The 15,151-nt window shown below is 47.3% G+C and overlaps 1 protein-coding gene across 1 annotated transcript in view; it reads right to left on the bottom strand.

Annotated features, from left to right (window-relative positions):
• The window catches only part of faah (fatty acid amide hydrolase), a 28,601-nt gene extending 13,740 nt beyond the window's left edge, over window positions 1–14,861 (bottom strand). The window contains exons 1-2 of the mRNA XM_079997872.1: window positions 14,600–14,861; window positions 11,712–11,825 (exon numbers count right to left, since the gene is read on the bottom strand). Coding sequence (XP_079853998.1) covers window positions 11,712–11,825; window positions 14,600–14,788 — 303 coding nt within the window. The 5' untranslated portion in view covers window positions 14,789–14,861. The remainder of the gene's footprint in view (window positions 1–11,711; window positions 11,826–14,599) is intronic.
• Between the last annotated feature and the right edge of the window lie 290 nt (window positions 14,862–15,151).

Raw genomic sequence — 15,151 nt, 5'->3', positions numbered from 1 at the left:
GCCATTGTGATGAAAAAACGGAAAAAATACTAAAATGTGAAAAGTCGTCCAGAGCGCTAGCGCAGGCGACCGCAAGGGGCGGTGCCACTATCGCCACTCAGATGGAAAGTTAACAGGGAGTTGTAAAATATGTTAAAATAGCTCTAAAAAATTCAAACAAGGCAATAGAGAGCTGAAAAGATAGTTGATAGACAAAGGATTATGGAATTTCATGAGGAAGAAACAATAAGTAGGAATGAATGAAATTGGAAAAGTTAGCACATGATGCATTTGGGATTCTATGTTTAGGATGTCTGGTACACTCACACCGCGGGCGACGGGGCGCTGCAAAGCTAACAGAGCTCCACTTCATCCAGCTGCAAGGGGTGGAGATGTCATTTAAGTAAGATATTGGTTCAGTAGAGGAAGCTGCAGGACTGAGTGGTTTAACTAATAGTCAAATGGTACTCCGTGTAATTATGGTTAACTAATGGTGTTTAGCAGTTTGATTGTGTTCAGAGAGATGATTGTGATAGTGATCATAGTGGTGTGGTTTAGTTGTAGCAGAATTGAAGTTGCTGTAAAAAGTGCCTCATAGTAAGTGTCCCATAGTTTTCTTTCCATTGTAACTCTAGCCAGCACAAGAGAACGTTCACTATTTGAGTCATGACATTTATTTGATGATTTTTTTCTTTTTTCCTCAGGGTCGCACACTTGCATGGCCTTTTTAGGCTGTTGTGGTTATTATTGGTTTTGGATCGTGGAATAAGGCAACGCTTGCCCAGCCATTACTAGCAATGGCTCCTGGTAAGGGTTTATCATCATCTGATGGAGTTGGATGCCATAAAGTTTTGTTGCTTTCAAAACAAGATTTTGCACCCATGGTTAAATGTTGACTCCATTGGACAATAATTACAACAAAACATGTGGTGGAGGTTTTTAAATCATTCAGTTAAAGAGGAGTATGGTGAAAAGAAGTAACTGTTACCCTGGAGTTCCAGTAGGAATAGCGACCGCATAAAACCAAAGAGACAAGCAACAATTCCAGACATTAATTTGGCTATGTGGATACACGGCGTATGCAGGTCTGCCCGAGGACTGGGCTGGCATTGGCACACCAATTCTGTAAGACATGCCAATGATGTAGAATTGGGGAATTTGTTTTTAGTCATACAAGCTATGAACGAGTTACGTGATGATTCAATGAAAGACCAAGCAGACACTTGGGACCCATTTGCTTGGCTAATTGCTGGGGCAATGGATCTCTCTATACTGCTGTTTAGCATGTGTAATACCTATCCATTGCAAGATGATTACTAATATGATGGCAGGAAAGTTTGTCTTTATAGCACTAGATGATTGGAAACCACCTTATGATGAAGACGGAGATGTTGAGATGTGAAGATATTTGTCTAATTATGCTTATCCTTACTTATAGGATGTTGTGGCAGACCAAGGGGCGTGGTTAAGCCGTGGCTGCAGACGGAAGTATGGTTTCCTTCCCCATGACCGCACACCTGCCCTCAGTCGGCGATCAGCGACCGTGTGCTGCTGATTGGTCTGATCCCGGAAAGGGACGGCTCGTCAGCCAACCAGGAGCCTGATTGGAACGCCACTCCTTTGCCCAAAGTCATTATTCTTTATCCTTTAGGCCTGCGAGCCTTTCTCTTCAACTTTAGAATAGAAAACTCTCGCCATGTTGGCAAACCACTGGCAGAAAGACTCAATCTCCCTCCCTAACCCCCTACCTGTGGGCAGAGACGCCTACAAGTGGTGCCTGACTCGGGAGGGGCAGGGCGCTGAGTGAAAGGTGCCCCGGAGCCGATCCACTGGCTGCAGAAGCGCCCCTCGGACCTGGAGGAGAAGCAGGATTTCCTCCACTGCCAGCTGGAGTGTGTCCTCGTCAGCGTGAACTCCCAGGAGCACGCTGCGACTGACCGCTGGCCCACCATAACCAACCAGAAGCTGGCCAGCGGACAAGACCCACATCCAAGCCAGGACACACACAGGATTCGCCGGGTCCGGCCATGACCGCCGGGACTGCCCCCAGATGGAACTCGGCCAGGTGGTCCGGGTCGTCAGCCCATCGGACCCCCCGCCCCCCCGGACGGGAAGGGGCCTACCAAATACTGGTAAAGCTACAAGGGGTTAGACATCAGGCTTTGCTGGACTCGGGCTTTGCATGGGGATATTCACATGTATCTGATGGTCTGAAATTCGTTACAAGGGGAAAAAGTATAGGGTACGGGCTGCGGTTAGTTCCCACCCGTCGCACTCTCTCATTTTGGGAAAGGATTGACTAGGGTTTGACACGCTGATGAGAGAGGCTGTGGGAGTGCGCTCACAGTCGGTTGGGAGAAGTGAGTATTGCGTGACGCGCCGTGACGCGGAGGGGTCGCCGGCGGAAGCAGGGGCAGTGGAATCCCAAGTGAGAACTTCCCGGCCCCCTTGACCTTTGCTATCGACGATTTTCCGCTGGAGCAGTCGAGGGACGACAAGATACACAGGGCCTTTGAGCGGGTAGTAAAATGGATGGCATATTGATACACCCAGATAGCGCAGTCACTCACCCGTATTTTTCAGTTATCAGGGACGAGTTATTTCCAGTGAGCCGTGACACTCAGACAGGAGAGGAAATAACCCAGATGTTGGTGCCGAAGAGCCGCTGGGAAATGCTCTTTCAGGCGGCTCATAACCCGATGGCCAGTCACCTCAGTCACAATAAAACACGACAGCGGATAATGGCTTGCTTTTATTGGCCGGGCATTTTGGCAGCTGTGCATAAATGGTGTGCCACTCCCCAGAGGGCAGACGTTGCCACACTTCAGCATCGCTTCTCTCTCTGTCTCGGGTCAATGAACTTCTCAACCAGTTAGGTACGGCTCGTTTTTTTCATGACACTGGATTTAACCAAGGGCTACTGCAATGTTTCTCAAATAGTGGGGCGCGCCCCCCTGGGGGTGCTCGGAGCGATGCCGGGGGGGCGCTGTGACCCCTGCCGAAGGTAGTTTTTTTTTGCACCGAACAAGAGCACAGCTGGAGAGCAGGAGATATGAAGGAGATACGAAGTGCAGATAACAAACCTTTAAGAGACACCACGGAAAAATATTTAACAGGGATGAAAAGAAAGGCGGAGAGAGACGGAGATAATGAGACAAACGTAAGTCCCCCGAAAGCAAAGACGAGGAAATATGACAAAGTAGCGCTTGGCTTCACTGTGACTACGGTGGGAGACGAGGAATGAGCGGTATGTTTACTGTGTCTAAAAAAGTTGGCAGCAGACAGCATGAAGCCAAATAAATTAAGGCGTCACTTAAGGACATTACACCCCAATCACGCTGATAAGCCGCTTGAGTTTTTTCAGCGAAAACGTGCCGAATATTGCCAACAATCGTCCCGCTTTGTGAATGCTACTTCAGTAAAGCAGCAAGCACTGTTAGCACCATGTAAGGTGGCGTACCAATTTGCTCGGTGCAAAAAACCCCACTCCATAGCAGAGGAGCTGATACTGCCTGCAGCATTAGACATAGTCTCTGTCATGCTGGACGACGCAAGTGCTGCAAAAATAAAAAACATCCCTCTGTCCAATGACACTGTCGCCAGACGTATAAATGACATCGCTAACGATCTTAAAGAACAGCTGGTAGATAAACTCAAAGACAAACGTTTTGCCTTACAGTTCGATGAAGCAACTGACAGCAACAAAGACTGTTTGTTTATCGCTTATGAACGTTTTGACATGACAAACTCCCTGTGTGAGGATCTACTTTTTTGTAAATATGTCAGAGATAGAGCCACAGCTAAAGAGCTATTCAAAATGCTGGACTGCTTCCTGACTGAGAACGGGCTAAAGTGGGAGAACTGCATTGGTGTTTGCAGTGATGGCGCACAGACCATGGCAGGGATGAGAAAGGAAGGACTTGGGGCGCTCATCAAGAAGGCCTCACCTAATGCTGAGTAGACACACTGTGTTATACACAGAGAAGCACTGGCATCAAGGCACCTTTCCTCTGAATTAAGTTAGGTTATGACTGACATTGTAGGTGAAGTCATTTTTATAAAGACCAGACCACTAAAAACAAGTCTTCTCTGCGATCTGTGAAGAGATGGGAGCTGAACATCAAGCTGTGCTGTTTCACAGTGAAGCAAAGTGGCTGTCACCAGGAAAAGTCTTGTCCCGAGTTTTTGAGCTCAGAGAGCAGATAAGAATGTTTTTGGAGCAGGAGCACAAGTATGACCTCGCAGAATAATTTAGTGATGAGAACTTACTAGCAAAACTGGCCTACCTGAGTGACATATTTGGAAAGCTAAATGAACTAAATCTACAGCTTCAAGGGAAAGATAAACACAAGTTCAAGTTCAAGTTCAAGAGATTATTTGTCACATACATATACATACGGTCATACATATATGCAGTGAAATGTCATGACACCCAGTGATTACGCACAAACACCTCCCTCAGGTCACAGACAAGATCAGCTCTTTCACTGGAAAGCTTGCAATGTGGGGCAGGCGACTTGATGAAGGAAATACTGATTTATTCGAGAACCTGCATGAATTTGTTGACACTACTGACTATGATGCCACCTCAGTGATTCCATATATTAAGGAGCATATTTCATCACTGATGGGATTCTTTAAAAAGTACTTCCCTGAAAACAGTTCCCAATATGACTGGGTGAGAGATCCTTTCAATGCACCAGCTCCAACTGGTTTCAGCTCTGCAGAGGAGGACCAGTTCATCGATATGACGTCTGACTCCACATTGAGACTGAGGTTCACATCACAGACACTGAGTGAATTCTGGCTGAGTGTAGAGAGGCAGTATCCAATCTTAGGGCAGAGGGCCATGGGCATTCTTCTTCCTTTTGCAACATCTTATCTGAGATAAGCTGAGACTGGCTTTTCTGCTGCTGCTGCACTGAAGACCAAGTACAGGTCCCAGCTAAACATTGTTAAGTGATAAACATTGCTTAATCTGCATAGCATTATGTATTTGTGGAATCTCTCCATGTTTGTTTATTGGATAGTCTGGTTCATGATTCTTTTTGTTTTCTAGTTAGAATTGTAGAATGGCTTTACACAGGATTTTTCCCCTCAGTGCAACTTGGATCTTTTTCATAGTGTGTTATCAAAGTATAGTGTAGATCAGGGGTGCCCACACTTTTTCGGCTTGCAAGCTACTATTAATATGACCAGGTCAAAATGATCTACCTGCATTAAAAAAATGCTAAATATTTACTTATCTATATATATATTTACTTATCTATATATATATATATATATATATATATATATATATATATATATATATATATATATATATATATATATATACACACACACACACACACTGAGCATACTTTATATATACAACATATGTTGGCGTTGTTAGGCACACGGCCTCACAGCGCCACTAGAGGCCGCCCTTGCCCCATTTGCAGCTCCCTACTCGAGCCCAATTACACACACCTGGGATCAAGTACCTGCACAGTATTTAGTCTCAGCTTCCCAGCCATTCCTTGCCAGACCCTCAACTAGCTTACCCGAGTTGTACAGCTACTGGCTCCCTTCCAAGTTCTAAGTTCCTAGAGCTTGTTTCTAGTTCATGTCTCGTTGTCTCTTCTTCCCCTTACATGCTTGTCTCCTCTCGTCGACCCAGTCTGTCTCTCCAAATCCAATCCGACCGTGTAGAACATGTACGCCTGGTGCTGCAGCGCCTCCTGGAGAACCGTTTGTTTGTTAAGGCCGAGAAGTGTGTGTTCCATGTTCCGTCCATTTCCTTCCTGGGATTCATCATTGGCCGAGGGAGGCTGGAGATGGACCCCAAGAAGGTGGCCGCCGTGTTGGAGTGGCCGACCCCAGCCAATAGGAAGCAGCTCCAACGGTTCCTCGGGTTTGCAAACTTCTACCGGCGCTTCATCAGTAACTTCAGCCGCATCGCTGCTCCCCTCTCAGCCCTTACCTCCACCGCAGTGGCCTTCAAGTGGACCCCCGCGGTCGCATTCCTCGACCTCAGGAGCCGCTTTTCGTCGGCCCCAGTCTTGGCCCAGCCCGACGCCAACCTCCAGTTTGTGGTAGAGGTGGATGCTTCAGACACGGGGGTAGGAGCAGTACTTTCTCAGCGCTCTCCAACCGACGGTAAGCTCCACCCCTGTACCTTTCTGTCCCGCAGGCTCACCCCACCCGAGCGCAACCATGACGCCGTCAAACTAGCCCTGGAGGAGTGGCGGCACTGGCTTGAGGGAGCAATCCACCCCTTCGTCGTCTGGACCGATCATAAGAACTTGGCCTATATCCAGACGGCGAAGCGGCTCAACTCCCGGCAGGCCAGGTGGGCGTTGTTTTTCGGCCGGTTTAACTTCTCTCTATCCTACCGCCCAGGAACCAAGAACACCAAACCTGACGCCCTGTCCCGTGTGTTCGTGCCAGATGAGAAGACAGGGGATCGCCACGCCTTGCCGCCACACACACCTGGGAGATCGAGTCCCTCGTCACCCAAGCGCAGGAACACCAGCCCGACCCAGGTACCGGACCCCCTAACCGCCTGTTCGTCCCTGACTCCGCACGCTCCTAGGTTCTGCAGTGGGCCCATGCCTCCCGCCTCAGCTGCCATCCCGGGATCACCCGCACCCTGGCCGTCGTCCGCCAGCGCTATGGTGGCCGATCCTGCTCCCTGACACCCGGTCCTTCGTCTCGGCCTGTCCCACCTGCGCCCGGTCCAAGACCTCCACCCGACCCCGCTCCGGCCTCCTCCCCCCATCACCCATCCCGACTCGTCCTTGGTCCCACATCGCCCTGGACTTCGTCACCGGTCTTTTACCATCCCGGGGCAACACTACCATCCTCACGGTGGTGGACCGCTTTTCGAAAGCGCCACACTTCCTCGCCCTGCCCAAACTACCATCGGCAAGGGAGACCGCAGACCTGCTGGTGGCCGAGGTGTTCCGCCGCCATGGCATCCCGGCAGACGTGGTGTCGGACAGAGGACCCCAGTTCACCTCCCAGGTCTGCGTGCCTTTTGCTCGGCCCTGGGGTCACAGGTCAGTCTCTCCTCCGGTTTCCACCCCCAGACCAACGGCCAGACGGAGCGGGCAAACCAGGAGGTGGAGGCCATGCTCCACTGTCTGACAACCACCAGCCCCAACTCCTGCACTACTCCAGGCCTCTGCCAGGTCCCAGCGGCAGGCGAACTGGCACCATTCGCCCGCACCCACATACGTCCCCGGACAGAGGGACGTATGTGGGTGCCCCTCAAGGTGGACTCCCCAAAACTCGCTCCCCGGTATGTTGGCCCCTTCCCTATTGTGTCAATCATCAAACCCTGTGCCGTGCACCTCCGTCTCCCTCCCTCCCTCCATGTCCACCTGACCTTCCATGTATCCCAGCTTAAGCCGGTGGTTTAGAGCCCTCTCTCCCTCCCCGCCGAGGCCCCACCACCCTGCACCATCGACGGTCACCTGGCCTACACAGTGCGGCACCTGCTGGATGTGCGGCACCGGGGGAGGGGCTTCCAGTACCTCGTGGACTGGGAGGGGTACAGTCCGGAGGAACGCTCCTGGGTCCCCCGGAGACAGATCCTGGATGCCTCCATCATCCGGGATTTCAATCGCCTTTCTGGTTCCAGGTGTCCGCCAAGGGGCGTCCGGAGAGGGGGAGGATACTGTTAGGCCCACGGCCTCCCAGTGCCACTAGAGGCTGCCCTTGCCCCATCTGCAGCTCCCTACTCGAGCCCAATTGCACACACCTGGATCAATTATCTGCACAGTATTTAGTCTCAGCTTCCCAGCCATTCCTTGCCAGACCGTCAACTAGCTTACCCGAGTTGTACAGCTACTGGCTCCCTTCCAAGTTCCTAGCTCCTAGTGCTTGTTTCTGGTTCCTAGTTTATGTCTCGTCTTCCCCTTACCTGCTTGTCTCCTCTCGTCGACCAAGGCTGCCCCTCCTTCTCCATCCAGCCTGGTTCCCAGTCTCTCCACCCGGATCCTGGACCACTTCTCCTGGTCATCATCGTCCCTGCCCAGCCCTGCTCCATCCCTACCTGACCGGGTCCCCCTGGCCAGCTCCACCGTCGAGGCTAATAAACATCCTTTGCCTGCCTTCCGTCTCCCTGTGTCGTGCGTTTGGGTCTCTCCTAGCTCTGGTCGTGACAGGAGTACCTTGCATCACTGCATTAACCCTTACGGCACAATACAATTAAATACATTTATGGTCACTAACTTACTCTGATGACTTACACTGAATGGTGTCGGCCAGGGTTGCCTAGTAGCTGCTGGTCGCCAGCCTTAAGCAGGCTTCCAAATGATCAGTCATGGTGGAACAGTATTTGGACTAATCTTCATGTGGGAAAAGGCTGACTCGCATAAATAAGTAGAGCCGAATAATGCAATCAAAGAGGGATTACTTTTCCTCTGAGTAAGTTCCAAAACTGTCCATGAGCCATGGACTTCAGCTCAATGTCAGCCTGTAGTGTCAACATCTCATCCTCCACTGCAGACAAGTGCAGGTGAAACAGTGTTGCAATTTTTGATGCAACTGAATAAACCTCAATATCTTCCCTTAAAGGTTAGCACATAAATGTAGTAATTGACTCGAGTAAAGCAAAGTCTTGATATCGTTTGTCCAAGTCTGACAGACAATTTTCAATCTGCTCTGTGAAGCAAGCACTGTCAAGTTGTGCACATGCCTTCCCTTGGGTCTCCGGCTCTGCAAGGTTTTGAAAGTTCCCCAAATCATGGCTCTGCAGCTTTGAGGACAGAAGTTGCATTTTTCGTTCGAAAGCATTCACTGAACTGATCATGTTGACCACAGTTTTGTCTTTTCCTTGCAGCTCAAAATTAAGCTCATTCAACATGTTAGTCAGATCGGTAAAAAAAAAAGATTTTTAATTGCGCGTGATCTGCCCGCATTACATTTGCGATCAATGTATTGGGCACCCCTGGTGTAGATAAACCCTTATTGGTCTTTTACTCTTCTCTAATTAAATGTGAGAAGAGAGTTTTGGCCATCATAATTTGAGTTGGAGATGTCCTGCGACTTCTGGCTGGGATGTTTTCATTAAATTTTTTTGGTTACGGTTTGTTTTTTAGATATGTGTTTCCCAGTTGATTTCAACGAGAGAATTCTTGGACATCTGTGCAGGTATAATTGTAAAATAAAATTTTGATCAAACCAAAAACAAAAAAACATATGGCAAGTCGGTCTAAATAAATAATTAGGTTTGTGGTGATGTCCGTCTTTGTCAGGATGTCCTGTTCACATTCTAGACAATGCCTACTTACCGTCTGCTTTGGATCGGAACTTACACTACTCACAAAAAGTTAGGGATATTTGGCTTTCGGGTGACATTAATGGAAAATGAATGAAAAAAGTTCACGTTACAGTGATATTATATCATGAAAGTAGGGCATTTAAGTAGAAGCATGCAATGGTGTTTTCCTCATCTCAAACAATTTATTGAAACAAAAGCCAACAACAGTGGTGGGTATACCACAACAAAAAATGTCAATGTCTCAATAACTTGTCATGTCCCCTTGAGCATCAATTACAGCTTGACAACGACGTCTCATGCTGTTCACAAGTCGACTTATTGTCTGCTGAGGCAGTGCACCCCACTCTTCTTGAAGGGCGGCCCTCAGGTCATTGAGGTTCTGGGGTACAGAGTTATGAGCCTCTACACGGCGACTCAGCTGATCCCATAGGTTTTCTTTGGGATTTAGGTCTGTAGAAAGTGCAGGTCACTCCATTGGAGGTACCCCAGTCTCCAGCAGCCATTCCCTGATGATGCGACCTCGGTGAGCTGGAGCATTGTCGTCCATGAAGATTAAATTAGGTCTGTGTTGTTCATGCAGGGGACCAAGATTAATGATGTTCTTCAGGTAGTATGGGCTTGTCACTGTATCATTCACAAAGTGTAGGGCAGTTCTGTATTGAATAGACACATCTGCCCACAGTCTAACACCACCACCACCAAAGGCTCGTCAGTGGCTGATGCATAGCGCTCTCCTTGACGTCTCCAACATCGTTGGCGGCCATCATTTCTGCTCAACGTGAATCGACTTTCATCAGAGAACAGCACTGAGGCCACTGGTCCCTCGTCCAGCGTAAATGCTCCCTGGCCCATGCAAGACGATGATGCCTGTGCCTGGTGGTGTGGTCAGGTACCCTTGCAGGTCGTCTAGCACGCAGACCACGCTGATGTCAATGGTTTCGAATGGTCTGACGTGACACATGGGTGCCTCTCTCCTCCCTTAAATGTGCCTGGAGTTGAGTGGCATTCATCATCCGGTTCCGCAGGGCACTGTTCACAATGAAGCGCTCATCAGTGTGGGATGTGGCCAAAGGACGTCCACTTCTGTGCCTTTCTGTGACTCTTCCAGTCTCACTGTATCTCTGTTGCAACCTGCTGATGACACTCTGTGACTCTAAGCTCAGTGGCCATTTCCCTCTGACAACATCCTGTTTGAAGCCTCACAATGGCGAGGTACTGTTGATCAATTGTTAGGTGTGGTCTTGGTCTCATGATGTCAAAATGTGAACAGCATGATGAAGAGGACTGTTTAAATACCAACTCTAATTGAACCAGGAAATGTATTGGTCGATTCATGGATCAAACACCTGTTGTGAATTTTGCCGTTCAGCTCCTTGTTAGAGAACAGCAAGTTGTGCAAAAAGTACTGAAACATTGAACAGTTGGACATGTGCATTCAGAAGTTGAGAGAAGGTCAAATTAAGTTCACCTGTAAAGATTATAGTGAATTTTAGGTTCATCCTGAAATTTCACCCGTAAGCCGAATATCCCTAACTTTTTGTGAGTAGTGTAAATATCCCCCAAAATAAGCCAAACTATGGATGTATGTGTCCCAACGACACATCATCTTTCTGTTTCTCCTCAGAGTTCTAGCCGCTGCATCTCTGCTGCATGTTTACAAGCACAATCTGTCCCAGAGGGAGAGGGCGGGGTATAGTTCTATATCGACAAACGTGATTGGTCAGAGGTGAAGCTTTCAGATCAGCTTTAGATCGTCCAAATCGATTGGCTTCCCTTTGCAACTTGCCAAGCGCAGAAATGAACAGATCTGCAGAATAGTTTTTCTATTGAAATGATCCACCAAGCGCTAATTCAAATTGTGCTTGGAGGGAATTATTTTCACCGGAAATTATGACCGGAGAGTTATAAATATGTCGGACACGAACAGATTTTCCCGGTCAAAAACCGTCAATTATCGGATAACGGAAACGCTGTGATAAACATCCAGGAGTAATGTCTTGCATAATTGCCTAGCTGAAATCTATCAAATGCAAAATACTTGCAAAATAAACTTCATACTGCATGAATAGCATCCAAAAATGTGCAGTTAACAAGGGCTGCCAATTTGATCAGCATTAGGCCAGGCACCCCATCCAATAATATTTTGTCTCTGGGATCCGAATCTGAGAAGATTTTTATTGTTGGAAATTATTTAGTCCAGAATTCCACAGTTAGGGAGATAACAGTTAAACTAGGATCAAAATAGTCATTTTTGGACACTCTCTGATGGTGTTCACGTCTTGTAAATGAAATAATGGTCAAGTCTAAATATTAGCTGGGGACCCCCTGAAACCTCTTGAAGGACCCCAGGGTGGCCCCAGACGGCGCGTTTTAGAATCAACGTTTTAGGTAATTTGACTTTTCCCAAGATTTGAAATGAAAAATGTTTGAGTGCTATATATTGATGATTAAATGGGCTTACCTTTTCCAAGTAGGAATAAAACACGTCCTCGGGTCTCAGCGAGCCGTCCTTCAGGTGCTTCGTCAGCTCCCGTAGAGAAAGTGAAATTATGTGATCGCTGTTTTGCCCTGGATGCTGGAACACATGGGAAAAAGCTAGAGTTAAATCTATTACTTTCTAAGAGCTATTTAAGAAATATTTAACAAAATGTAAGCATTCAATTCAGTGAAGTATCAGTACTACATATTTAGTACAGTGCAGAGGTAAGTACTATGTAGAAATTGGGTAGTTTAAGAGTCAAAGTAGTAAGTAGTTTAAGAGTCTCCACAGAACTTCAGATAGGTAAGTAGAAAAAAATATTTTCTTGGATTTCTTTTTTCAGATATGACATAAATATAAAGTGAGTTTGGTTCATGTAGAACAGGCATGAAGGTAAGTATCAGGTTCAGTGGTAGGGGTTTCGGGCTTAGGGGATTAATAACATTGGACATGTTGAATCTGATGCAGAACAATCAGAATCAGACTGAAAATCTGGTTATTGGAAAAAGTACAATTTCATACACAAGGAATTTGTCGAACAAAATATGCTTTAATTACCAGATACAGATAAATTACAAAACTGTATGATGGATAATTTGTTTATAATAGCAAAGACACGGGTATCAACCGCTGGGTGTCTATACTATTATGATGCTAAAGTTGGCTTCCGATTCAACTTAACGGTGAAGTTAGCAGCTGCACAGCACCTGTTTTCATGGTGCATTCAAAATCCTCCGAATTTTTATACTCTAGACACACAGACCACCTAAAACCATGTCTAGATCTGGGGTGCAAGCTATGTGGGTGGGGATGCGGCAGGCAGCTGCCATCTTGCCTGTCACGCTCCTGCCCAAGCGTGCTTCTTGTCCGTCCCGGAATTTTAATCCCACTCATATTAGCTTAGAACACATACACTCGCACACCGATCCTACTCCAAACAACAGTCCACCAGACCAGGGTCTGCAAGGCACGAGGGGTGCGAGTGATTCGGATTCAACTTGCCTGAAGGATTCGCACCCCCAACCCCTGACAAAGAGCGTTGTGTGTTTATTTTATGGCAGGGGCGGGAACCTTTTTGGCTGGGAGAGCCATTAAAGCCAAATATTTCTAATTCTAATTCTTAATGCGTGCATTTTTAAGTAAGGTAAGTGCTATATATAATAAATTTCTCTTTATTCTTCTTAATATTGTTGTTATACTGTAGCTATCCAATAATAAATGAAATACTTTTTACCATTAATGAGACTTCTGGTGCTGCATGGTTTTGCTAATGGCCTTGTAGTCTGGTTCATACCTAGTGAGGTTAAGCTTCATGCTGCGTTGAGGCTTCCATCAGTTAAACTTGAGCGTAGATCTTCAGGTTCAAGTTCAAGAGATTATTTGTCACATACATATTGAAGTGTTTTCCATTTCTGTCCACTTGTGTTCAGCTGATTGGTCCGACTCGAGGCAGGGAGTTTTCTTAATGTCTGTCTGTCTTACAGAGGGGATCGGTGCATGGGCTCGTAAGCAGCCTAGCAGCGGAACACCATTCTTCCTGCGCATCATTATTATCCACAATTATTATTATAATCCTCAGTGATATATATAATTGTGGCCTGCGTGCCGCATATTGAAATGAACAATAAAACTCTTGCCATGTCGGCGCACCACGGCCAGAAAGACTCCATCTACCTCCCTAAACCCTTACCTGTGGGCAGAGACTCCCACAAGTGGCGTCTCAGCAGAGACCCGGGAGGGGCAGGGGGCCGAGTAAAAGGTGCCCCGGAGTCTTTCTGTGGTCCGCAGCCGGTGCTTGACTACGCCCCTTTGTCCGCCACATTTATATTTTTAATTTTATTTTCAAAAGTGTAATTTCTCTTACCTGTTTTACTTTAAAATGACACAGAATAAATATTTATTACTTGTTAATTGTGATAAAAATGTTTAGCTCAAAATTGTCTTGAGCCATAATTGGCTCACGAGTCATAGGTTCCCGACCCCTGTTTTATGGCATAGTAGGATTCGGTCTGTGACCGGAGTTTGACTGATAAATCATTGTTTGAGGGTAACACCCAGGGAGATTTTTGAGGGTCACAGTGTTGTAAATGACACCTGATCAATGGCACACAACCACTCTTTGGTATGAAGCCCTCTTTGACAGTAGAATGGGCAGACTGATCAGAATACTGCTTTAAAGCATGACTGTATCGTTCTCTTTAATACTTTCAGTTTTGTTTTCCTGTAGCGGGCAGATTAACCTCACAGACCACGCAGGAGAATTACTCCAACACATCCCACAGTAATATATACAGTATATATATGCATGCACACACACACACACACACACACACACACACACACACACACACACACACACAATGGGCTTCTTATTATAATGAAGTCAAGGGCAGCTATAAGTACAGTGGTTTTTGATTTATACCTGGCTTTATGTTGCCAGTATGGAAAAAATACAGTAAAATCCACATTGTTCCTGTTTTCACAAATAGAATATTACTTTCACAAATCAGAAACTATGATAGAAATGCAATATGGGCTTCTTATTATAATCTAGTCCAGATTTGACTGCTATAAGTACAGTAGTTTCACTACTACATCCTAAGTACAGATCTAGATATGGCTTTAAAAAGTCTTGCACAATGTAAACAGGCGCTGTGAATCGGCTGCTCACTTTCCCATTAAGTTGCATCAGAAGCCAACTTCAGTGTTGTCAATATTTGTTGTTCCGGTACTTGACTAATGTTGACAAAAAATAAAAATATTTAAAAATCAGATCTAATTATATTGAAGTTGGGAACCCATCCATTCAAATCGAACACTGTTGAATAACTTTGAAGCGCCTGATATTGTCCTTCGGGACCCAGTCTTACCGCCTGGTGGTGCCTCCCCACAGCCCGCTCCGCCTGCAGCAGGGTGTCCGCCCGGTGGCTTCTTGCTTTCTGGATCTTCCCCTCCGCCTGCCGGTGGCGGGACCATCTGACCAGCACGACCAGAGCGCCGGTGCCGCACAGCGCTGTCGTTAGCACCGCGGCCCAACTCGTCTGCTGTTGAACATCCATGTATTGAAAGCGACGTCATCCACCGCAAGCAGCGCCGAGCGGCGGGCTCCGCACTTATAGTCGCCGCTGCCGTTTAGTGCGCGCGCCATAAATGACGTCATTGCTCGCGACAGCGCGGCACCGCGATGGCGTGTGGCTGTGAGGGCGCGCGCCCGGTGTGGCCAACGTGGCGACTTTCTTTTCTTTTCAAAAGGCGACGAGCGACACATTTAGCGACTCGTTCGGACCCGGAAAAGGCAAGAAATAGATTCAAACGTGTTGTGATTCATTCCCGTGATGCTCGGAGAGATTCGCCGTCCACGACTCCTCTGCCAACGGCGGTGGGCGGGGCCGGGGCCTCTCCCTCTCCTCTGGGCAGTCACT

The sequence above is a fragment of the Zeus faber genome (genome assembly GCF_960531495.2).
Source record: "Zeus faber genome assembly, chromosome: 1".
NCBI classification, from domain to species: Eukaryota; Metazoa; Chordata; class Actinopteri; order Zeiformes; family Zeidae; genus Zeus; species Zeus faber.
The sequence above is the reverse complement of the archived record's forward strand: the minus strand, read 5'-3'. Positions and strand labels throughout refer to the sequence as shown.